The sequence below is a fragment of the Bidens hawaiensis genome, unplaced genomic scaffold (assembly GCF_021521415.1).
Source record: "Bidens hawaiensis isolate Kalapana, Puna unplaced genomic scaffold, B.hawaiensis_p1.1 tig00013993_1, whole genome shotgun sequence".
In the NCBI taxonomy this organism is placed as follows: Eukaryota; Viridiplantae; Streptophyta; class Magnoliopsida; order Asterales; family Asteraceae; genus Bidens; species Bidens hawaiensis.
Genome location: NW_027492202.1, coordinates 409986 through 435726, shown reverse-complemented (window position 1 = coordinate 435726; position 25741 = coordinate 409986). Strand labels below are relative to the sequence as shown.

At 36.3% G+C, this 25741-nt stretch overlaps 2 protein-coding genes and 1 pseudogene across 2 annotated transcripts; 2 read left to right on the top strand and 1 right to left on the bottom strand.

The window, feature by feature from the left end:
• Window positions 1–9518: 9518 nt before the first annotated feature.
• Window positions 9519–10079, bottom strand: LOC143545707 (dirigent protein 22 pseudogene; annotated as a pseudogene).
• A 3615-nt stretch (window positions 10080–13694) lies between these two features.
• On the top strand, window positions 13695–15337 carry LOC143545706 (large ribosomal subunit protein eL21z/eL21y-like). Its single transcript, XM_077037542.1, has 2 exons — window positions 13695–13992; window positions 14959–15337. Exons 1-2 carry the CDS (start codon window positions 13756–13758, stop codon window positions 15214–15216), a joined length of 495 nt encoding a protein of 164 aa, XP_076893657.1. The 5' UTR covers window positions 13695–13755; the 3' UTR covers window positions 15217–15337.
• A 2872-nt stretch (window positions 15338–18209) lies between these two features.
• On the top strand, window positions 18210–23255 carry LOC143545705 (mRNA-decapping enzyme-like protein). The gene is made up of 8 exons (XM_077037540.1): window positions 18210–18411; window positions 19468–19508; window positions 19749–19798; window positions 19963–20107; window positions 21396–21446; window positions 21712–21835; window positions 21913–22332; window positions 23034–23255. Exons 1-8 carry the CDS (start codon window positions 18250–18252, stop codon window positions 23088–23090), a joined length of 1050 nt encoding a protein of 349 aa, XP_076893655.1. The 5' UTR covers window positions 18210–18249; the 3' UTR covers window positions 23091–23255.
• Window positions 23256–25741: the final 2486 nt, after the last annotated feature.

The following is a 25741-nucleotide window of genomic DNA, read 5'->3' as shown; positions in this document are numbered from 1 at the left end:
CTAGCCGTTGGAGTAGTTCTAGCCGTTGGGAAACGGTTTTATGGCCGTTTTTTGACCGTTGGGGTCAAAAATGGCCGTTTTTTTTGCTCCCCAAACACCCCACTACTAGTATAAATAGGTATTTGGTGTAATGGGTTCATCACAACACTCAAAACGCAAACCCGAACGCAAAAAAATACAAAAAAACGCTATTACAACGTTCTAAGTTCTCTAATCTCTTGTTTTCTCTTCTTCTATATTCATATTTGTTGTTATGGCTGCCTCACAATCATCGGTACCAAATGAAACAAAGACCAAACTTTTGTTATGTGAAATTACCATGTTACCCCGGCTGAGGACCAACCGTTAACACGCGAATATGTAACACGCCTGTTGAATGATGCAGATTAATATGGCTAATTTTTCATCAGGTTGTTGAGCTTAATTGTTAGCATTTAAAGTTATGAAATAAGCGGTTTTTTGAATATAAGCAATTCCAAACATCCTCAAACCTTAAATATATTGGACCAACAAACAAATCTTAAATTTCTCAATGTTTATCTTTTCCAGAACTATATCATTCTATCATTAAATTAATCAACCAATTAGTAAAAATTTTCAAAACAATAGTAAGTAAGTTGCAGGTACACGCGTACAAAAATTAATATTCATATACCGAACGGCAGTGTACAATAAGCAACTATTCAATGTAGACAGTTTTCATGGTAACATGAAATTATCATACAAACATCATTCTACATATGATTAAATATGGTTGTTTTAAACAAGTACTGGAAGCCTATATAATATGATAATTGATTAATCACAACTTACACATGGCTGCACTAGTTTATGGTACACAGGCCCACTCAACTACTCATTTAAGATTGGTCGATTTTCCAAAACATGTATAAACATAGGGCTGATATTTGATAGTCTGTGGATATAAACATATGAGAAAATAAATAAACTTCCAAAAGCTACTGAAAACTTGCACACGGCCCCTACCCATATGGAATTATTGTTTTCATGGTTTGTGAATTGACCGTTTACGTTATGTATAACTTATTTTCTGAAATCCAACTAATATTAACCTTAAGGTAACATTTTTGTCATATGTTACAAAGGAAGCAACTGACATGTTAATTTACATAATTCTAGCATCAACAATCTGTGGCTAATGTCTATATATATAGTATTATAGACTCACTTAACAATTATAGGTGACAAAAAAATCCATTGCAGAACAATGATAGTCGACTTTATATATATCTTCCTAGAATCATAGAGTATTAGACATATTTATATTTTATCCTACCAAAACACCAACAAAAATAACTTTACCAGTTTCATAGTAAACAAAATAACCTCGGGTACTTATAACAGTCTCTTTAACTATATAAACAAATAAGAAAACAACACTATTACTGGGAATTATCACATTGCGTAATATTATCTTTGTTTATAAAGTGAAACACGCTATAAGTACCTTCATTTTATTTACTATAGAATAGATAAACTCATAAACATGATACTTTTAGTGTTCTAGAAGAGTAAATATAATCTTAAGATCTAGAAGAGTAAATATATAAGAACATCCCCTATAAAGTATAGACAAATATTGATGATCAGTTAGTTGTGAAAGATACTATTAGCAGTTGAGCTGAATTTGAGTGCTATTTATTATATGTTCTACTCATATCAAAATATATACTAATACAACAAAACTTACATCAATATTAAATATTGAAGGCTTTATTTCTAACTGTTTCACAATATAAATGCCTTAAAAGTCCTAAATCATTATTGCAAATGTCATCTTCATTCCAAAACAAACGCACTTAAGCCATTTAATTAAGCATGTTTCAATTAGACAATAGACATCACCAGAAAATAGAATCTTTTATAGTCCCAAAAATGTGAATTAAACATGTGTGGCCCTTGATCGTTGGTAGATAGCCTTTGTAGCCTTGATGAGCTAATTATAAAGAATAGGGAATAATATTACTATGATATATAGCGGCTAAATTATATAATTCAACGCAGCTTGCAACAGAAAACATAAGCAGTGAATGTATGGTATTCCTGAAATGAACTTACCATTCCACCTAAACCTGTCTATTTAAATACTTGAAACAAACTAGATTGGTCATTTTGAATTTTGATACAATGCAAGCCATAGTTATACTCTTGTAACACCTTTTTCCATCGAATTGCATGTGATCAAAGGAACTAAGATTATAACCAATTAATTATCTCAATTCTTATTGAGTAATAAAAACGCAACAAATACCTTTTTGAGCTGCCTCAAAAAACAATATATACACTCGATCACCATTACAATACATGATATTAATTACAGTAATCATCAATCACGTTTCTACTACGTACAATGTAAATACGCACCGATTCAAGCTGGTTAGTGGTTATAAACTTGATGATATGCATGCCACACCATATCAAGAATGATAAACGATAATTAACGCACAACTTATAAATAACCGACTTATATTATAACCAGAAAATATAACTCAAAAACTTATTACAATAACTTTGGTAGTGATGGTGGTGATTGTTGTGTTTGTTGTTGTTGTTGTTGTGTTATATCTAACACTAACTTTGTACATCTATTTATACTAGTAACCCAACTTGGTCACCAAGCATAATATGTGGTCACCACTCAACTTGGCCACCAAGGTGAACTTGGGCAACAAGGTCAACTTGGCCAACAAGGTGAACTTGGCCACCAAGCATATGGAATGTTTCATAATACCTCTTAGACTTTAACCGACTTGTTAAAACCTCTTAGGCCCGGTTCACCGACTTGTGACCCGGAATATAAATTAATCCAACATTCACCCCCCTAATTTCGGATTCGGATTAGTAAGGTCTTCAACTCCAAGTAACTCGCGCATCTCCGTGAACTTGATTCTTGCGAGTGCTTTAGTGAGGATATCAGCCCGTTGCTCTTTCCCGCTAATGTGCTCAACATCGACCTCGCCGTCGTTGTAGCAATCTCGGATAAAATGAAAGCGAGACTTTATATGCTTTGTTCGGTTGTGAAAAACCGGATTTTTCACAAGGGCTATTGCGGACGTGTTATCAACTTTCAACATGACTTTCTGCAATGCTTCTCCAGTCAACTCGCTCAACAACTCTCGAAGCCATACAGCTTGACATGCAGCTGCTGAAGCCGCCATGTACTCGGCTTCACACGATGAGAGTGAAACTGTCGCTTGCTTTTGTGAGCACCATGTAATTGGAGATTGCCTGTAATAAAACACGTGCCCCGTGGTACTTCTACCATCATCCTCATCTATGTTGTGACTACTATCACTATACCCGACAAGTCGTTTAAACCCGTTCTTCCCGTACTTGATCCCGTAACTCATCGTTTTCTTCAAATATCTCAATAGGTGTCGTATTGCCATACCATGAGATTCTCGTGGGCTTTGCATATATCAACTAACAATACCCACTGAGTACGCCATATCCGGACGAGTGTGTAATAAATACCGTAAGTAACCCACTACTTTTCGATACTCGGTTGCATCGAGTTCGACTTCATTCTCGGCTTTTGAGTATTTCACACCATGATCCATCGGGACTTGAGACGGATTACAGTTTTGCATACCGGTCTCCTTTAGAATCCTTTTGGCGTATCCTTCTTGTGTAATTATTATCCCGTCCTCTCGTTGGAATACTTCAATTCCGAGATAGTAGGTTAACTTCCCGAGATCCGACATCTCAAACTTGGTCGCCATACCCCTTTTGGAATCGGAAATTATACTCGAGCTTGTACCTGTCACAAATAAATCATCCACATACACGGCTACGATCAAAAAATGTTTCCCATCCGTCTTTCGGTGAACCGATTGTTCCTTGGAACATTTTTGAAACTTCATGTCTCATAGGATGTTATCGAGCTTTGTGTTCCAAGCTCGGGGAGCTTGCCTTAACCAAAACAAGGCCTTTGACAACTTGTAAACTTTTTCCTACTCGCCTTTTTCTCGTATCCTTCGGGCTGAGAAACGAACACAACTTCTTTCAATTCACCATGTAGAAATGCCGTCTTTACATCAAGATGGTGGATTTTCCACCCGTTAGATGCAGCCAATGCGATTAGTAGCCGAACGGTCTCGATTTGGGATACCGGAGCGAAAACATCATCAAAGTCAATCCTGGGTTGTTGCACGTAACCCTTTGCAACCAACCGAGCTTTATACTTGTTTATCTTTCCATCCGCATTTCGTTTGATTTTGAACACCCACTTCAACCCGATACATTTTGCACCCTTTGGAAGTTCGCTAACTTCCATGTTTCATTCTTGTTTATCGAACCGATCTTGGTATTCATAGCACGAACTCATTCTTGGTTTGATTTAGCCTCAAAATAGCTACTCGGTTCACCACTTGATGTAAGAAGCAATTACTCATAGTCAGAGTCAATATGTAACACATAATCTTCTTGTAATCTTCTTGGCAAAACCGAGACTCGGGTTGAACGTCTTAGACCCGTTTGGGCCTCATTTTCACCCGAATGGACCTGTGACTCATTACTCGTCGACTGAACTTGAGAGCGGGTTGAGGAATTAGGCCCGATATGACTTGGTTCGGTTGAGTCGTTGGACTCGGGTTGAACCAATGATGTAGGTTCAGAGCTTGGGCTACTCGGGTTGCTTATAGACGTTTCTTCAATAGTGGGTTCGATTTGACCAGTTCCATTGTCAACCGTACCCCCCAAACAATAGAAAACATACCCGGCTCGTAGTCATTCTTCTCAACTTTCTTTACCCAATTCCACCCTTTGTTTTCGTCAAACACAACGTCTCGACTAACAACAATTTTCTGGGTTTTCGGATCGAAGAGACGGTATGCTTTTGAACCCGTCTCCGACCCGAGATAAACGAGCTGTCTTGACCTATCATCAAGTTTCTTTAGATGTACACTATCAACTTTAGCATACGCCATGCACCCAAATACTCGAACGTGTTCAATAATCGGTTTCTTTTTCTTGAACCGTTCATATGGAGTTTGATCAACCAAGGCCCGGGTTGGGACCCGATTAATTAAAAAAGTTGAATGTCGGACCGCTTCTCCCCACATATAATTTGGTACCTGCATTGCCTTTAGAATACTCCGCACCATCCCCATTAAAGTTCTGTTTCGCCTTTCTACCACGCCATTTTGTTGCGGCGTGTACGGGGCGGTTAAATGCCGAATAATTCCACTTTCATCGCAGAACCGATTGAAATCACGTGAAGTGAATTCTCCTCCCCTATCGGTTCGAAGAGTTTTCATTGGTAAACCCGCCTCCGTATCAATTAGGGCTTTAAACCTCTTAAAACTTTCAAACGCTTCACCTTTTTCTTTCAATAAAACCGTCCACATATATCGTGAGTAATCGTCTATAATAACAAAGACATACCTATTACCCGAGATAGTGGATGGAGTTATTGGACCGCACAAGTCACCATGAACTAACTCCAAAGATTGGGATGCTCTAAACGAGGATGTAGCCGGAAATGAACGCCTCGTTTGTTTACCCACCAAGCACGATTCACACAACTGATTTTCGTGTTCAACATGTGGTAAACCTCGTACAAGATCCTTCTTAGCCATCGATTTCATTAACTCGAAATTGATGTGCCCAAGTCTTGCATCATCTTCAATCTTTGATTGCAAACACACGGGAGCTCCAATTTTCATTCGTATTTTATAGAGTCGGTTTTCGGATCTCTTGACCTTCATGAGTAACCTCCCATTCTCATCGTACATGGTCAGAAGATCGTGTTTCATCCGAATGTCACATCCGGACTCCGTTGCTTGACCGAGACTTATTATATTATTTTTTAACTCCGGAATATAATAAATCTCGGTTAGCAAGTCTTGGTCACCCGATTTTCCTTGGAAAATAATTGAGCATTTTCCCTTGATTTGAACAAATGACCCATCTCCGAACTTAACCCTCCTGGTTATGTTCTCGTTTAACTCTAAAAAATATGACCGGTTTCCCGTCATATGATTACTTGCCCCATTATCCAAATACCATACATCATCTTCGACCCGCTCGGTCTCGTATTTCTTTGGTATTAGGTTTTGTTCATTTAAGAACACAACTTGATGCATATACGCCGCATCATCAAAATTTTCACGGGCTTCGGTTTGGTTTGCTTCTTGACCCTTTTGAACTCGGTCCGGGCAACCGGATGCAAAGTGACTAAACTGGTCATATCGGTAACATAAAATCTTTGACCGGTCTTTCTTCACCTTTACTTTTCCCCGACTTGATGACCCTTGTTCGGTACCAGGGGTTCGGTATTGGCCATTGAAACCGCCTCGACCGCGACCTCGACCTCCTCGTCCTCGTCCCCCACTAGATTCAAAACTTCTATGACTTGATGAATCATATTTACCGAATAAAAGTTTACCTTGGTCACCCCCTTGAATTTCTTCTTCTCGGATTCGCTCCTCATAGGCTCGAAGTCGGCCTACAACATCTTCAAATCCCGTTTTATTGAGATCCAACATTTGCTCAAGCGAAGCAACCATTTGAATATACTTCGATCTTGGGAGACTTTTGAGAAACTTCTTTACCAACCTTGCTTCATCTATAACTTCGCCGAGAGCCGCTGATTTCGACGCAATGCTCGATAACTTGCCCGCAAAGTTATCTATGGAATCTGACTCGTTCATCTTCATATTGTCAAATTCCATTGACAAGGTTTGGAGACGTGTTTCTCTAACCCGTTCGGCACCTAAGTGTCGAGTTTTAATCGAATCCCACATGGCTTTAGCAGTTTCTTGATCTCCAATTTGCATGATCAAGGTTTCGGGTATTGATTGAAACAACAAGGCCATAGCCATGTCATTTTTGTCTTCATCAGAGACACCCGAGTTGATGGTGTCCTAAACTTTGTGAACTCCTAGGACTACTTTTATCCTCATAGCCCACACGGTATAGTTCGTTGCAGTTAACATTGGACATTGAACGTAAGATGGCCCGTTCTCTTTCCCCTTTGGCGGCGGCGATGGAGTCGTGTCGCCCATAGCCACTCAAACCCAACTTGTTTGAATAAAGTAACAACTGAACGAACTATGCGATCGACAATGACAACAACTTCTTTGGGAGATCAAACCAATTTGTTCGATCAACCACGGTAACAACTTCTTCGGGAAATCATACCAACTTGTTTGATCGAAACACCTTCTTTGTTGGCCGTTAATTATCGCATTTTTGAACCGAGCTCTGATACCAATTCAAGAATGATAAACGATAATTAACGCACAACTTATAAATAACCGACTTATATTATAACCAGAAAATATAACTCAAAAACTGATTACAATAACTTTGGTAGTGATGGTGGTGATTGTTGTGTTTGTTGTTGTTGTTGTGTTGTATCTAACACTAACTTTGTACACTTATTTATACTAGTAACCCAACTTGGTCACCAAGCATAATATGTGGTCACCACTCAACTTGGCCACCAAGGTGAACTTAGGCAACAAAGTCAACTTGGCCAGCAAGGTGAACTTGGCCACCAAGCATATGGAATGTTTCATAATATCCCTTAGACTTTAACCGACTTGTTAAAACCTCTTAAGCCTGGTTCACCGACTTGTGACCCGGAATAGAAATTAATCCAACACCATACACGTAGTAAAAGAGTATTCGAAATGTTCTTCACATTTCACATGCTTCACACCGGCGACATTTTGCACATTCTTTTCTCCAAAGTAATATTTATTATTACAACCCAACATAGAATTTCCTACCGCAATCCACTTTATAGAATTATGTTTGATGAACCCTAGGTTCAGATCACTAAAATGCATATCAACAACAAAGTATAAAGTATAAACACCCTAACTAGCTGGGGTTTGGCCTAGAGGGCAACACTCGGGGGACATTTATATATTTAATGTTCGAATCATGCACGCGTATGGGCTCTTAAAGGACCACATGCATATGATATGAAACAACTTCCACCTAATGCACAATCCACAAACACCAAGACAGTACAGTTAATACAAACTATGATCAACAACATTTCAATCAAATTTGAACCTAGAAACTTTATTGTAATGGTTTTCAGTTCTACATATCTTGTACGCAGCATCACTTAGAATCAGTATTAAATTTCAACCATATGACAAATTCTAAAATTATACAACGCATAAATACTTAGTTATTATATATATCCAGATTCTCGACTTAACATATTTTGTGTAAATTTTTTTCACCTTTTTGCCATAAGTAAGACATATAACGTTCTATCTTTTTTTAAACCTAACATTTTATCGAACTTTTAAAGATCTAATGATATTATTCGTGTTAAAATAAATTGGTCCAAACATGCAACTTCCCAAAATCGAACCATTTTGGCATGCCCCTCAACCCAACCAACCTGGTCAGTTCGATTTAGTTTCTCTAAAACCGTAATTATGATTCGGCACAAAAGTTCCGTAAAAGCCAGCCTAACCAGGCTATAAACATCCCAACTCATGTACAATCGAGTAGACAAGCAAAAACAACTTGAATGGACTGAACCGGTTTATTGTTACGTATACGGGCCTAATATTTATTGGGCCTTTATTTGGGCTATAAGATGGCTTTTTTGATATGATTTTGATCTAATAAGCATGGGCCGACAGATCTTGAATTAATTAAAATTAAAAATAAAAATAAATAAACCACAAGGACTTTTGATTTAAAAGCAATAGTCGGTCAATGGATTGGGCCCATGCCCGTCGTACGAAATAGGCTGCCCGGTTCCTTTCATACGACTCTCTTGCCACGGTAGGCCCTCTGATACAATACATTATTTTATGTTAATAATTTCTCAATTATAATCGGATGACTAATTCAATCAAACAATCTCATTTTGGACAAAGTTTTTCATACATGTAAAAGCCTAGGCGAATTCTAGTTGTGTTGCACTGTCGAGTGCACTAGGATATGGGTTCATAAGAAATATCTGATCTCAAAAGCCATCTACGTTTGACACGTGTTTGTTGAGGTCGGAAAAAAGTTAAGGAAACTAAGAGGCAGTTTGGTAGCATCTTAATCGTTAAATGGTAACCTTAAGTCTGAATTTCTAACATATAATCTCTTAATTGTTACCTCTTAAGTCTTAACCATTATGACTTAGGGGCTGTTTGGTTCATTCAGATCTGAATGAGTCAGGTCTGAATGAGCCTTTGTTCCATTCAGCAACAACAACAAGTCTGAATGATTCAGACCTAATTTTAACCATTCAGATGCTTTTCTGTTTGAAACAAAACAGTCTGAAGTCTGAATGAATTAGATGTTTACATCTGAATGGTTTCATTCAGATGTAAACAAACAGCCCCTTAAGGCTACCTCTTAACCATTAAGAGGTTACGAACTGTTAAAAGGTGTGCATGGTCTTGAAGTCGTAATATGGACTTAAAATGACTGGAAATTAAATCTTATGATTAAAAATGCATAATCTCATAATCAATATCAAAACATCAAAATTACGGACAAAATAATTTAGAAAATATTGCAATAAACTAATAATGAAGAACATAAAGATTAAACTCCACAACAGCGTCACCATTGCTCATATTAAAAGTATGGGTTCTTGCTTCGGCATACCCACGTGCAAATCGAAACAATCCACTTCCTCCAATGATGGGCATCTCTCTCATCGCCGACATCACCGGATTCCGACCTAGAATGCTCAATGTACTACCATTATACTTCCCTTCTACAAAAACATAGTTCATAACCATCAACAATCCCATTTCGTTCAAACTTGCTGATGTATACATCCCTTGTGCTCTACCCACTAGCCTCGAGGTCCGTTCTAGGCCCACGGTTAATGGGTTGTCAATCATGGAAATGTCACCAAACCCAGTGGCGGCAGTGCGGTTGGTCCTAGTGGCTTCAACGATCCTGATGGCTGTGGCATTAGGGCCGCTTACTATATCGTGAAAGTAGAAATGAAAATGACTTAGTTTTTGCTTTCTCAAGCCTAACGATTGTTGTGACAACTTTCTTGAAAATTGTTGGGATTCAACGGTAGCAAGAAAAGATACAAGAAGAATAGTGAAAATGATTGTAGCATTTTTTTTGTTTGGCCATTATGGAAGAATATAGGATAAATGGTGAGTTATGCTTCTTGTTTCTTGCTTTTATAGAATGTCAAAAGATTTTGGAAGACTATTCTGATCCAAAGTCAACATTGGAAAATTTTTGTTTTCAAATAAATCAGCCTACATGGGGAATAAGTCGTGTTTAATTTATGGGTGCTGCTAAATGTACTATCCCTTACTCCATTTTTACTAAATATACTCCCCCCTAAACTTATTACATAAATTACAATTAGCTCTTAACATTATTTATATACATATTAGTCCCTACAACATTACTTTTATTTGATAACCTCCACTACATATATCAAATTAAAAACTATAAAGTATTACTATTAATTTATTTTTTTAATATTAATATTTTTAATATTAAATTATAAATATTTATAATATGTTTTTTAAATTTTAATAGTATATGTATTTATAATATCCTTATTTTACCACTTTATATTTTACAAAATAAACCAAAAACCCTAAACCCTAAACCCTAAACCCGAAACCTGAAACCCTAAACCCTAAACCCGAAACCCTAAAACCTAAACCCTAAACCCGAAACCGAACCCTAAACCCGAAACCGAACCCTAACCCCTAAACCCAAAACCGAACCTTAAACCCGAAACCCGAAACCGAACCCTAAACCCTAAAACCGAAACCCGAAACCGAACCCTAAACCCTAAACCCGAACCCTAAACCCTAAAACCAAAACCCGAAACCGAACCCTAAGCCCTAAAACCAAAACCCAAAACCCTAAACTCGAAATCATAAAAAGAAAACGCAACTTGTAAAAAAAATAATATAAAATCCTTACTTTTGTGCTAATTTGGTAATTATATGATTTCAAAGGTTAATATGAAAGTTGGTTTTTCCAGGGGGGTGGGGTATGACAAGCAACCAGGAGGGGTACATTTAACCTAACCCTTAATTTATAGCATATATTTAGTATAGATTTTTTTTACACTTTTTTATTTATATAAACTTTCCCAAATCAATTTTTGTCCGTAATGGTCTTGTGAGTGTGAGCAAAAGGTGTCGCCACCTAAGCAAGGCCTGTGATCACACTCATGCTCACAAAGGGATTAGAACGTGATCATTTTTAATTAAAAACTGAAGAAAAAAAATACCGACAAGGGCTTTCTCCCACACTTGTGAGTCCACTCACGGTGGGTTGCTCAAGCCCCCTCTCACGGAGGAGCGGCATGGTGTTCACCACACCTCACACCACGTGCAAGGTCACACCCCTACTCACGATGGTATTACGATAGCCTAAAAGGTTATGCTTTTTTGTTTTATTTTTTAATCAAAACTTTGTGTAATAACAAAATTGACATAGAAAGTATTAGTGTCGCAACCTAATTACTAGCTAATGGATGGAAACGGTAAGTGTTTAGTGGACCAGATAAAATAGGTGAAATCGAACATATATTGCCTTTCTTTTGTTTTCCGATCAAATTTTGAGACTAGGGTAAACCATGAGAGTATCAAATCTCATGCATAAAGATAATTCTAGCAAATATTTTTTCACTAACAACTCTAAGCTTGTTTGGCACAATATATAAATCTTAGTTTACTAATAGTCATAAACATTTAATTTTTCAAATATCTTAGTTATTCAAAAATGCGCTTAGAAGTTTTATCGCTGTTTTTGTCAAACTATGACAATGAATGGAAGATTCCTTGACCGCGTAGAGAGATGGAGTACTAAATTGTATCTAGTGGTCCGGTATGTTTGTTTTATACTTTTGTTGATTTAATTAAATTTTTACAGTTTAGGTCATGTCTTTGTTGTCACTACGACAATTGATTATGGTTTAACTAAAATAGGCTAGTTAAAGTGTCAAGTTACTAGCACGTCGTTAATGGGGATTTAACTAGCCCACTATTTAATTAGCACATTGTGGGTTACTAGGTTTAACTATAAAAAAACAAAATAAAAAAAAGATGTAATTGGTTGTTAGTAGGGGTAGACCTTACCTTTTGAGTCATTTGGGCGCTAACACGTAACGGGAAGGGGAAAGAGCCCCCCCCCCCCCCCCCATTCTCTTTTTTGACGCCCCTTTGCTTTAAACGATTGTGTGTTAAGGAGGCAAATTCAAGCCTTAAGCGTCAGACCATAACAAATGGTCTAAGCATTGGATTATCTGGTTTTTATTTTGTAACAAATTTACGCTCTAATACACATTACATGGACTATCTATGTAAATAGCTTTACTCTTTTTTTTTTCATTCATTTTTGTAGTCACACAAGAAGCGATATCATTTTCACAATTGGACGTTATTGTATTCTCTTTTTTTTATGATATATTCACATGAATTTTCGGTTAGGTGTGTTAAAAAAACTTGTGACTTGAAGCTCGCTTAGAGAAGCTCAATAAAAGCTTGTTTGATTTGGCTCAGTTTCAAAACCAAGCCGAACGTCTTTTTTCCCTATATTGTTTCTAATAATAATTGTATCAATTTCCTTTGCCTAATATAATTGGAATGCTTTGGTCGCATTGGTGTTCCCTTTTTTTTAACGAGGTAACCTACTCCTAAATACTTAAAACTGTTTGTATCTACACCTTGTATGATTTGAACATTCCACCTTTAGAATCTAAAGATGGAAAATACTTTATCACCACTTCATGTCCCTTAGGACCCTGTTAATGTTAGCTCTCCTTGTGAATCTACAGAAGCAGGTTCAAATGTCTGATCCCAAAACCCATGCTTGGGTCTACCATGTCCCATTTCCATTTTGTTTCTTCCTTTTTATGTTATTTCCCTTTCTGATATTTTTTGAATGGTCAACAAACATAAAATGCCTAGTTATTTCGTATGGGGTGATCAAATGGTAAAAGGTCATCGTCCGTTTGCCCAACCTAGCCGTACAGAGCCCTTGAGCGCCTCCAGGTTATCTCCAGTTCCGGAGAAAATCACCCACCCGAAGACCCACTGGTGGTAAAACCCAGAAGCCCTCAGAATCAAGCTGGAGATCACAAATATCCCAGTCTTCCTTCATGGAACACAACTTTGAACCCAAGCCGAACCATAAGGATTAATTAGGTTTGCAATCCCATACTTCAAAATGAGTTCAACAAGGTTAAACCCAACCCAAACCTTTTAAGACACTCGATTAGACTCAGACCGCACTAGAACCCGTTTTGCACACCTTTAGTCAAAATCAAAACCTTGTGGTTAGAGATGCACAAAACAACCGGTTCCTACCCGTCCCCGACCCATGGGTAGGACTGATATTGAGTTTCTCCTTGGATCTCTACCCGGAAGTGGACCCGCTAGAACTGGTTCCACCTTTACCCGGTCAAAACACGACCGACCCTACCTTACCCGAAACCCAAAAAAAAACCCAGAAAAACCCGTTCAAAACCCAACTATACCCGTAACCTATTCCTGCCCGACCTGCATTTTAACTTTTGTTAGCCATACCCGAAACCGGTTCCGATTCATATAAATATCCGGTTTGTGCACCTTGTGGTTTGCCCATTAGGCCCGAACAAAACAGGCCGCCTCAAACTCAGCCCAACATCATAATAAGGCCTAATAATAATAATAATAATCCGAAACCCTAATTAAATCCCAGCCGCCCCTCTTTTATATACACACCTAGGGTTTCAGTACTCACAGCGGACGGCCAGTTTACGATCAATAACCAGAGTCGAAGATGCCGGCCGGACATGGATTGAGGTCTCGAACCAGAGACTTGTTCGCCAGAGGGTTCAGGAGGAAGGGTACCATTCATCTCTCAACATACCTCAGAACCTATCACGTTGGAGATTATGTGGATATTAAGGTGAATGGAGCCGTGCATAAAGGTATGCCGCATAAGTTCTACCATGGACGTACTGGTCAGGTCTGGAACGTTACCAAACGCGCCATTGGTGTTGAAATGAATAAGCAGGTCTGTTTCTTACTCTCTCTGTTTTAACTTGTGTTTGATTATTAGATCTGTAAAGTAATTATATGAGGGTTTTGGTTTGTTGTGATGCTTGATTGGATTAAAAAATGGTGTTTTGTTAATATGATGTGCATTTAGGAATTTAATATATAAATGATGTATTTAGTTTGTTTTTTATATAGAATTTTGGATTTAAGAGTTTGAGGTTTGTTAATTTTATGTAGAACCGAAATAGGGCTGTCCCTGAGCCGAATCGAGCCAGGGTGGGTTCGATAGCCAACGAGTCGAGCCTTCACTCGCCTTGGCTTTGGTCGTTTCGAATCAAATTTTTTAGGTAGTTTTATTTGAGTTTTTATCGTGTGAGCTATGAGTCTCGTGTGTTTTGAACTACTCTGTGAAGAACTTTAGGATTTAGTTATAAGAAACTTAAATGACACTTGGTTTATTAAGGAGTGATTGGATTGGCACTTGGCAGTAGGTGTTTTATTCATTGGATGTGATATTTTGTGTTTTAAGTTACATATCTTTTAAAGCATATAATTTGTTAGAGAATTGAATGTTGGGGTGTAAACAAGCCTAGATGACTCGCTAGAGGCTCAACTCGAGCTTAACCGAATTAGAGTTCAAACTAGGCATGTGCATGTAAAAATTGATTTGTAACAGAAAGACCGAACCAAAATAGGGCACATTGGTCAACAAAAAGATTTAGGATCAAAATTTTATAATGCCGGGCCAAAAAAATTTTCTGTTCAAAATGTCACTTGATAGTGAAACCTTGAAACCAAATTTAAACTGAAAACCAAAATGAATGCCTTTTTTTAAGTTAATTCTAACTCATGCACACCAGCGTATGTTAACTTGAATATGCAGCATTTGATTTTTGACAAATTTTGGTGTTTCTGTAAAGTGATTATGTTCCGGACTTATTTTGACTTAGGTTGTTACTTAATATTGTATTGGTTTATGCAGGTTGGTAACAGGATCATCAAGAAGAGGATCCATGTGCGAATTGAGCACGTAATGCCTTCAAGGTGCACCGAAGAATTCAAGCTACGGGTTAAGAAGAACGACCAATTGAAAGCCGAGGCCAAGGCTAAGGGTGTGGTGATTAGTACCAAAAGACAACCGTTGGGTCCCAAGCCTGGGTTTATGGTTGAGGGTACAACCTTGGAGACCGTTACCGCCATTCCGTATGATGTTGTCAACGATCTCAAAGGTGGATACTAGGTTAAAAATGTTTGTTCCTGGTCGTGTTTATTTTGTTTTTGATACATTTGGAGACATCGGAACCAGTTTTTGTTTCTCGCTTATTATTTATAGTTTAGACCTGGCGTGTTTTGTTCTAAATTTTTAGGAAGTTGATTGTTTGGAACGAGTTATATTTTACCAAGCACCACTTTGCATTTTTTTTAATATGAGCATGAAACAAAATTTTACGTTATGTAAATTGTAAACCTGGCGTGTTTTGTTCTAAATTTTTAGGAAGTTGATTGTTTGGAACGAGTTATATTTTACCAAGCACCACTTTGCATTTTTTTTAATATGAGCATGAAACAAAATTATACGTTATGTAAATTGTAAGACACTGTAAGAGGCCTTTAAATGGGTTACGGATCAAATTATAGACGTGCACAAATCGGGTTCAACCGGAAAACCCGAACCGGTTCGAAACCGGTTTTTTCACACCGGGTTGTAAAATGGAACCGGTTCCAATCAAGAACCGGTTCGGTTCCCGACCCAAACCGATGCCCAGATATGCTAACTTTTAAGAACCGGGTAGGGTATGAACCGGAACCGGTTTTTACGTAAAAACCGGTTCCCCCGGTTTTTTCTGAAATTTAAATATTATAGCCGTTAGGAACCGGTTCCAACGGCTATATAGCCGTTTTTGACCGTTGGAACCGGTTTTTTAACTACAAATAGGTTATTTTCTTACTATAAATAGCAAAGTTTGTTTGTGTACTTGTTAAACCAATTCCAAAACTATAAAACACACTCCAAACCACAATTAACCTTAAACCGACAACAAATGGCAACTAATGATGACGTTGTTATGGTGATCGAAACAACAAGATGCCCCGATGTTTGGGTTCATTACGATTTGTGTCTCATGACCGACTCACATGAGTTGGCACGTTGCAAATATTGCTCGAAGTTTCTTAAAGCAGGGTCCAACTTGACGTTACGAAAACATACGAATAAGTATTGTCGAGAGAAAAGAAGGTTGGAAGCTAAAAAAACGGAAGTGGGAGAGTCGTCCGGCTCTACAACCCAAAAATAAGTATTCCCGGATTAAAACGACGGACTTTGTTTTTTATGTTTTAGTTGTTATGTTTAGTATCGTTTATGTTTTAATAATGTTTGTAATAGTTATTTTTTAGATAAATAAAATGTTCGCCGTTATTAAAAAAATAACAAAAATTAATCATGAGTAACAAAAGTAATTATAATAAAACAAATCAAAACTAAATATTAGTTGAACAAGTTACAAATAATTTTACCAAAACAAATAATTACAACTATTCTTCGTCTTCATTCTCGTCTTCACCCTCTTCTTCGTCTTCATTTCTCAAAGTAGAGTTGGAATCGTGCTTTAATATTGAACCACATAGTTTGCAACGAGCCTTTTGATGACCTTCGTCATCCACAATCAAATCCCAATTCTTCCATATGTCTTGGTTGCGGTTATGGTTGACTACCGTAACAACCCTTGGGTCCTCCGTAACAGGAACGGGGGCAACAAAAGCACTCTTCTTAGCCTTCTTGTTAGTTTTTTTGATGGGTGCCATAATAATATTTAGTTGGATGGTCGGGTAAAGGAACGGGTTTGCTAAAGAAGTAGTATTTTAGTTTGTGTTCGAGTTTGGTGGTGAAACAAGTGGTGGAAACAAGTTATATATAGGTTTGGGCATCAAAAACCGGTTCCAACGGCTATATTACCGTTGGAACCGGTTCCAACGGATCTATTGTCTCAAAAACCGGTTCCAACGGCTATATTACCGTTGGAACCGGTTCCAACGGCTAATTGGTGTCTAAAAAACCGGTTCCAACGGCTATATTACCGTTGGAACCGGTTCCAACGGCTAGTTTGACTTTTGTTTGACCCTTCAAAAAAAACCCGTCGGAACCGGTTTTTCCAGGTACGAACCGAACCGGTTCCAATTAAGAACCGGGTAGGAACCGGGTTGGAACTGATACTGACATACAAATAGGAGAACCGGGTACGATTTTCGGGTACAAAAATACCCAAACCGGGTATTGTACCAACCGGGTTGGAACTGGAACCGGTTCCGGTTCGGTTCCACCAGTTAGGTTCCGGAACCGGTTTTTTTTTTGCACGTCTAAATTAGTTAACTATGTTTTAAGTTAATGGGAGACTTAACATTTTTTTCTCAAGATAAAAAGCTGTAATTATCTTAAGAAAACATATAGGTGGTCATGTAGTTTTTGTGACTCATCACCCATAATCATTTTTGATAAACAGAATTGATATGAACGAATCGTACTCGTTATTAAACTTCAAATAAATAATAGTAATTTCTTTTATATTTAGTTTATTGTTGGGTTGGGCATTTGGTGATAGATCTATCGGATCAGGTGGTTTATCATTTAGCATTAGTATATTTGCAGTGGAAGGCTTTAAAACGGGAGGATTTTTGACACAAGGCCAAGAGGGGAGATATGTAGCCCGGAAGCGGTGTTGTAGCCCCTTATTTTCCAAAACTCCAATTTACCGCCCACTATACACGCTCTTCTTTTTTGACTAATAAAACCTGTTTTCTTACTTATTTCATTTTCTTTACACAGTTAGTTTGCATAAAAAAATAATATTTCTAAAGGAAATAAAGAAATATAATTATAACACATTCAAATAGTGAAATAACTACACATTTTAGAACAAAAGTCTATATTTATACTCTCTGTATCTTTAAACAAAACTGAATATCATCTGACAATCCTTAAAATTATTTATTACAAATTATTTGTTAACTGATAATTGCCTTAAACTAGCAAACAATAAAATAAACCAGATCTGTTAACAAACCATAACCGGTTTCACCAAATTATTTGTAGTTTTGAGTTTTGAGTGTTTATACCTTGCTAATAAAATAAACCACATAATAATATTTTATGGAAGCCACAAAATCAAGCAACTACTCAACAAAATCTATTTAATTTATTCATCATCAGCATCGCGTAGAACGAAACCGACCCAAACAAACACTTGAAGCTGGGTTTAGGGTTTGAGGATCAATCAATATGTCTCAGCAAAGTGGTAAATTGATGCCGAATCTGGACCAGAACAGCACGAAGATCCTGAATCTGACGGTGCTTCAGCGCATGGATCCTTACATCGAGGAGATCTTAATCACCGCTGCTCACGTCACCTTCTACGAATTCAACGTCGACCTCAATCAATGGGTACTTTATTCTATTATTCCTTACCTTTTCTACTATTTCCTTATTATACTTTTCCAACTCTGATTATAACTAATTATTAGCTGTGTAATTGATAATAAACATTAAGATGTGCGGAGTGTACACTTGCTTTAGTTTGGATATTTGTTTTTTTTTATTCTTAGGGTAGTATAACACAGTAACTCATATCAGCTTTTATCATAGACCAATGATTAACAGATAAATCTTGTTAATTCTCACTCAATTTTTTATGAAATTAAGTTTTAAGTTACGGAGACAAGTTTTAGTTAGATAGATCTAGTGCATATATTATCTCATGAAACTCGCTGGCGATCTATGACCTGTTTAAGGCACAATTAGGCTTCACACATGGGGCGCGAAAGGTGGCTCTCATGGGGCATCGAAGCCCCTGCACACCGCTGAGGGGTGGGGGGGGGGGGGGGGGGGCTTCGGTACGACTGGCACCTTTGAGTGCTTTTTGTGGGCCCTCCTTCTTTTCACACTCTCTCTCTCATATACATATATATGTATGCATATATATATATATATATATATATATATATATATATATATATATTGGGGCGGTAAAGGGGCTTTAAACCACAGCGGGTCGTATAGGTTGGTGCTTCGATGCCCCCAGTGCTCACGTGGCGCTGTGGAGGGGCTTCGATGCCCCCCGCCATAGAGAACAGCCTCAGGGGGTGTTTGGATGAGCTTCTAAAACATGCTTATTGGTTTGTTGAAAAGCAAAAAGTGTTTGGCAAAGCTCCTCCAAAAGCTTCAAATTGGAGCTTTTCAAAAGTGGCTTTTGCTTTTCAAAAAACAAATAAGCAAATTTAAAACGTCACCCAAACACCCCCCTTAAACCTGTTTGATAAAAAGTACACAACTGTGTACATGAAACATACAACTGTGTTATGGAGATGAGATATACAACGAGTCGTATACATGTTTGATACTTTTGTTAATTGCATCGTCATGATGAAAGGTGTTTTTGTTTGGTGTGCGTAAAATGTATTTGAGTTTCTTTTCTTATTTGTTTCTTCTTTTGTTTCTCAGAGTCGCAAGGACGTTGAAGGGTCTCTCTTTGTGGTTAAGAGGTTGTAGTTAATTTGTTTTTCTTGTATGCCAATTGCAAGTATATATAGTTTCCGAGGTTATAAGATCATTATGGCTAATAATGTGTGAGTATGCATTATAAGTCACTGACACTAAGTATTGAACTTTTTTAATGGTCATATTAAACTATAGAAATAGGAACAAGTTTTTCGATTGATTGCTTTTATTTGAAGAATGAGGACTAATCAATCTGACATATGAACTCTTTATTGTAATTACAGGAACACTCAACCGAGGTTCCAGTTTATTGTAATGAATCGACGAAGTACAGGCAAGCTTCCTCTAATTTTGTTATTATTTGTTTATTTTTATTGCATTGAATGACACTGACATAATAGTGAACCAGAAGCATGAAGAACTTTACACTATTCACTTTTAAGTACATTTAGCATTTTAATTTTGTGATCTTTGACATGCTTTATTAACATTTAACAGAAAACCTTGTGGAGAATCTGTTAGGAGATTTTGAGTTTGAACTTCAAGTTCCTTATTTGCTCTACCGGAATGCTTCTCAAGAAGTGAATGGTATTTGGTTCTATAATACACGTGAGTGTGAAGATGTTGCAAACCTCTTTACTAGGTAATTATTATTATATTCTTTTCTGGTTTTTATGCTAGCTTTACTCACTGTTTCAAATTATTAATATAGCTGCATTATATCTGTTACTTGAGTCCGACTATAATGACATCTGCTACAGTGCAAACAATCTTTTATGTAACTCAACTAAGTAGGCTTTTAAAAGAAGCGAACGAACATGAAGAAACGGTTGAATGCGAACAATTAAACGATTGAAGTTTTCGTGTTCGTGTTGGTTCATTAAGAAAAGAATGTGTTCATATTCGTTTGTTAACAGTATAAACGAATGGTTTGCGAAGGTAAACAATCTTTTATGTAAGTCAACTAAGTAGGCTTTTAAAAGAAGCGAACGAACATGAAGAAACGGTTGAATGCGAACAATTAAACGATTGAAGTTTTCGTGTTCGTGTTGGTTCATTAAGAAAAGAATGTGTTCATATTCGTTTGTTAACAGTATAAACGAATGGTTTGCGAAGGTAAACGACCAAACATAACTAAACATAGATGAACAAACATAACTGAGTGAAAATTATTTAAAAGTAAATCTAAAAGTAAACGTGAATATCAATCTGTTGTGCCTCCAAAGTTAATAAAACTAGGCTAAATTGTATTGGAGGTAAATTTAGAAAAAATATATAAACACGAACGAATTTTAACAATGAACGTAATCAGACAGACATAAACGAATTTAAATGAATGAGTGTAAATGAGTGGACATAGACTAATATAAATGAACGAATGTAAACAAATAAAGAAACAAATTCAAATGAAAAAACGAGTTATCTGTTCATGTTCGTTTGTTTTAACTAAATGAACAGTGTTGTTTGTGCTCGTTCATATACTAAAAAACGAACTTCCTGCCCAACGTTAGTACACTGAAAGTTCGGTTTGTTTACAAGCCTACAACCAACTCGTGATCATGAAACATGAAAGTATTATCACCTTTAGATATATTTAGCTAAATTTCTGTCTTATTTGTCAATGGTTTATTAAGTAGGGGATTTGGATCAAATATAAATTAAATTAACGTGCTAAGTGTGAGAATGAAGTATTGTAATTATATATACAACTTAGTGTAATTATAGTGTAGTGTAATTAATGTAATTACATAATTACACTGCTTCTAAATATAATTACACTACTTGATTCTCACACTTAGCACGTTAATTTAATTTTTACGTTAGCTTTCCCTATTAGTAGGTCCTAATTCTCACTTGATACATGCGTTCAATGACATGTTTAAGTTCAATTGGCATAAAAAAACTTTTTTCATCATCCTTTTATTTTCCAGGATACTTGGTGCATATTCAAAGGTTCCCCCAAAGCAGAAAGTGAACAAAAGGTAGCTAGTTTTATTATTATGTATAATCTAAATATTTGATTTTTAAAATTTAATAGCAAGTTGACTTTTATCATTAAAGTTATATTATTTTTAATAATCTATTTCATTAATTAAACAGTTTAAAAGGTATGTGGATCTGTTCAACTCGTTTATTTTTATGAAATTTTGACCCATTAGAGATAAATATTACTTGAATCGCTCAAATCATACATATAACAGTCAAAATTACTACCTCTAATTTTTAAAATCATATTTTGGTTTTTAGTGAGTTTGAGGAACTTGAAGCAGTACCTACCTCTGCTGTAATTGAAGGACCACTGGAACCAGGGTTGACCACTTCTCGGTCAACAGACATACCTGAGGATTTCTCCTTTATCAACTTCTTTAATGTACGTATCCATCAACACACATCTTTAATTTGTATTTTCTACATATGATTATTCTACATTAAATTTTATCAATGCAGACTTCTATGAATTTGGGACATAATAACAATATTACAAATCCTGTTAATCCCATACAACCTAACCATAATTCAACAACACCGCCACCTGTAGTCAACAATCCATCATCCGCCACACCAATGCCCCAACGTGACAGTGTTGACCAGGTCAACACCAGCAACCATTTGACCAATCTTATTAAACCTCTTTCTTTCTTCACACCATCTTCTTCTCCCGCCCCATTGGTCAGACAACCGTCAACATCTGTGCCAGCTGGCGCCCTTCAGCCGCCACTGAATGTTCAAAGAAGTGTCGGTATTCCATTGCTTCAGCCATTTCCACCACCTGCACCACCTTCATCACTCACTCCTGGTTCATCTGGTCCGTTTTATGGACCGTTGACCCGAGAAAAAGTCAGAGATGCTGTTGTAATGCTTTCACAGGTATTGAAACCATATTTGGAAGTGTGTCATATGAGTTTGACCAGGGATGACCTCGTTATTTCCTTGATATGTTAAATGATATTTTCAAATTGTAAACGAACCGAACGAACAACTAACAGTTAGACGAACAGGGTTTTATTGTTTGTGTTCGTTAGTTAAGAAAATGAACTTGTTCGTGCTCGTTTATGTTTCTGAACAGTATAAACGAACAGTTCATGTATGTAAACTAATGGACATAGATGGACAAACGTAGAGTTAAAAGTAATGTGAAGAACAATGTGTTGGGCCTATAAGGTACTAGGCCAAAATTTTAAATGACTATAATAAAGAACGTAAACAAAGGAACTTAAATAAACGTAAACTACGCAAAACATAAATGAACGAATGAACTTAAGTAAATCTAAACAAACTTCCTGCCAAACGGTCGAATGACTTTTCATTGAATGTTTGGTTCGTTTACAAGCCTAATTATTTACTAGTTTTTACTACACCTGGAGCATTAAAAGTTATATGAATGTTTTAATAGTGTAGTTTTGTAATCATGTTTAGTTAATTAATTATATATAAACTAAAAGAACAAAAATTGATGGGTGAAAGAGAACTGTTAACCGGCCCGGTGAGCTCTTAACACGTATTGTTTCAAAGTTTTTTTTGTAATCAATTTCTGTCTGAAGACTCTTGTTTTCATTTTTTTTTTGCAGGATAACCAATTTATTGACATGTTTTATCAAGCTTTATTGAAAGTACATCATTCATAACTTGAAGAACCATCTAAAACACTGTGTGTAGATTTTGAAGACATTTATGTTTGTTTTGAACACTGAAGGTTTCTTATGCATGTATTGTCATCCTTTGTTTATTAATGATGATTTGTAACGTTTCATACTTCTTGTTGATAGCACCTAACTTCGCTGATAGCACCTAACTGTCGTTAGATTTACCATTTAGCCCCTTGTGTCCCACCAAAATTTCTCGATACTTCGCTGTTAGACTGGCTCTAAGTTTTACACATCAAGTATTAGCATCCCATAATCAACTGGGCGGCTCAACTGTTTTGGGGGCTCAAAGCGAAGTAAAAATCCGAGTTACTTTTCAACTTTCTTGAGTTCACACATAATCAACCTATAAACTATCGAAAGTGTAAACATTTATCGGCTACATTTTTTTTGGGAGGGAATTCTTGTAACAGTTTATTTGTTACATATACCAAGTTAAAGCCCTCAAATAATTAACCACCAAAGGCAGATTGAATACAATGTCGATATGTGTTTCATAAAAAAAAATCTGATCAGATTTATGTATGTTAATTAGTTATAAAGTAACTAGGGGTGTTAGTTATAGATTAGTAAATGGGTCAAAGAATTTTAATAATGGTTATGTTTCTTATTCTACTATGATATGATGGGTAGGAGTCTGAATGGTTTCATTTAAAGGTAAAATCTGATTCATTCAGATCTAGGATTGTTTGTTTCATCAAAATGTAAAGTCTTAATGGCTGAATGAGGCTCTTACCCATTCAGCTCAGAAAACTCGTTGAACCAGAAAGTGCCCAAATTACCCTGAATTGCACTGTGTATTTATAATTGATTCTTATTATTTTTTAAAAATTTGGGCTCTATTCCGGTGGAGCCGAAAGCAATTGCTTGAGTTCACTCCCACCTTGGGCGGTCGTGGTAATCAAATACACATGTTAGTAATTCAATCGCGTATAACCATAATTATCGTTAGATAATTCTAAGAAAATCCAAATCTAATGTTCGTCTATTATGATCTTAATTGTGGAGTACCTAATCTCTTGATCTATCAATTTTGGGGTGAAGCTATCGAGTTTGGTCCTATTTAGTATATGAAACTGTCAACCTTTACTTTTTGTATTAATTGTGATCTTAATCATGTCATGTGGCTGACCTTTTGTATAGTGGTATCACATCAACTGAATTATGAGTTGCTATGCTTGGGGTGGGATTGTCTTGGAGTTTAAATGGTGTGGATGCATGAATATATGGTCACGAAGTAAACACATCACTAGAAAACTCATGAATCAAGGAGTGTGAATTGTAGATGCATGTATATTTGCTGTTTGGTTAGTTTCGTTTAGTTTAATTTTCACTTAAGCGGTTCGGTTTTGTAGAGATATGTAACCATAACTAAACTAAAAAAGTCGGTAATCAGAAAAAGAATTAACTGAACCATCGTTTAATCTCTTTTTTAAGTTCTTATTAGTTTGGTTACGTTGTTTTTTTTTATTTGTCACAACCGCGTCCATTTTAGACAAGTGTGTGAGCTTTAATATATTAAAACTAAGTTGAGTTTTTTTTTTTTTTTTGCTAATGTGTAGGGACTTCAATATGTTAAAAATTATATATAGTGATATTTTCACAAAATGAGAAAATATGTTGACTTTTATGATATCAATCCTACATATATAATTTATATATACGCATATAAAAAATATGCCAGTTTAGGTACATGCACGGTGCACCTACTTAATCTCGAAAAACAAAGCCCAGACTCGTTTATCAAACGCTCATATTTTAGGCTCAAGCTTGTCCTCAAACTAAATTCAAGCTTTCGGTTTTGAGTGGTCCATAAACGGCTTGACTTGTTTACACAGACGTCACGGAGTGTCTATAGTGGTTAAGGAATGTTACAAGTCCAAATTTTCGATTTATTTTAAACCAATCCAAGTCCTTCATATTCCAATTTATTTTAAACATTTTCACTTTTCAAGGCATTTTGTGAACTAAACGTTAAAACCTAGTGTTAATATCATGAATATGTCTCTTTATATATTTAATGGGGGTTGTCCCTCACATCATGATAATGGGTTCACGTCGTATTATATCATATTAATGGCGACGATAAGGTAATCAATAATCGTCATACTTTTCCAAATAAACATCTTAATTATTGTTGCCTTTTTTTGGGACTATTGCACATCTCAGTGTGAAAAGTGAAAAGTGAAAAGTGAAGATCGACCTTCTTGTCTATTTGACGGTAACATGAAAAATATTTCTTTCACTCACTTAGTAAGACCATAGCATTCTAGTTTCTCACACCTATTCTCACTAGACAACCCAATTCATCAAATAGTTTTCAAAATAAAACTTTTAGGTAAAGGATACCGATTAAATCAAAATTATTTGATAAGTGATGTTATTCGGTGTGTTAAAGAGTAAGAAACTAGATTGCCATATTTTCCTCTAAAAACAACCAATGTTGGTACATATTTTTGAAACAAGTTATTTTGATATATAAGTTTTTTAACATGTGTTTGAGAAAGAAAAAAAATACTCTTTAAAATACGTACTATGTAATGTTTGTTTTTAGGTTTTTGTTAAAATATGTTATGTTTATTTATTTAAAAAAAAAACAAGCAAACAAACATTTCTTTTATATAGTATAGTGT

Excerpts from the sequence above, each read along its gene's own strand:
- LOC143545706 (XM_077037542.1), top strand. The coding sequence starts at position 13,756 with ATGCCGGCCGGACATGGATTGAGGTCTCGAACCAGAGACTTGTTCGCC. Across the intron at positions 13,993-14,958 it reads GTGTTGAAATGAATAAGCAG|GTTGGTAACAGGATCATCAA; the intron begins GTCTGTTTCTTA and ends TGGTTTATGCAG.
- LOC143545705 (XM_077037540.1), top strand. The coding sequence starts at position 18,250 with ATGTCTCAGCAAAGTGGTAAATTGATGCCGAATCTGGACCAGAACAGC. Across the intron at positions 20,108-21,395 it reads GTTGCAAACCTCTTTACTAG|GATACTTGGTGCATATTCAA; the intron begins GTAATTATTATT and ends TTTATTTTCCAG. Across the intron at positions 21,447-21,711 it reads AAGCAGAAAGTGAACAAAAG|TGAGTTTGAGGAACTTGAAG; the intron begins GTAGCTAGTTTT and ends TTTGGTTTTTAG.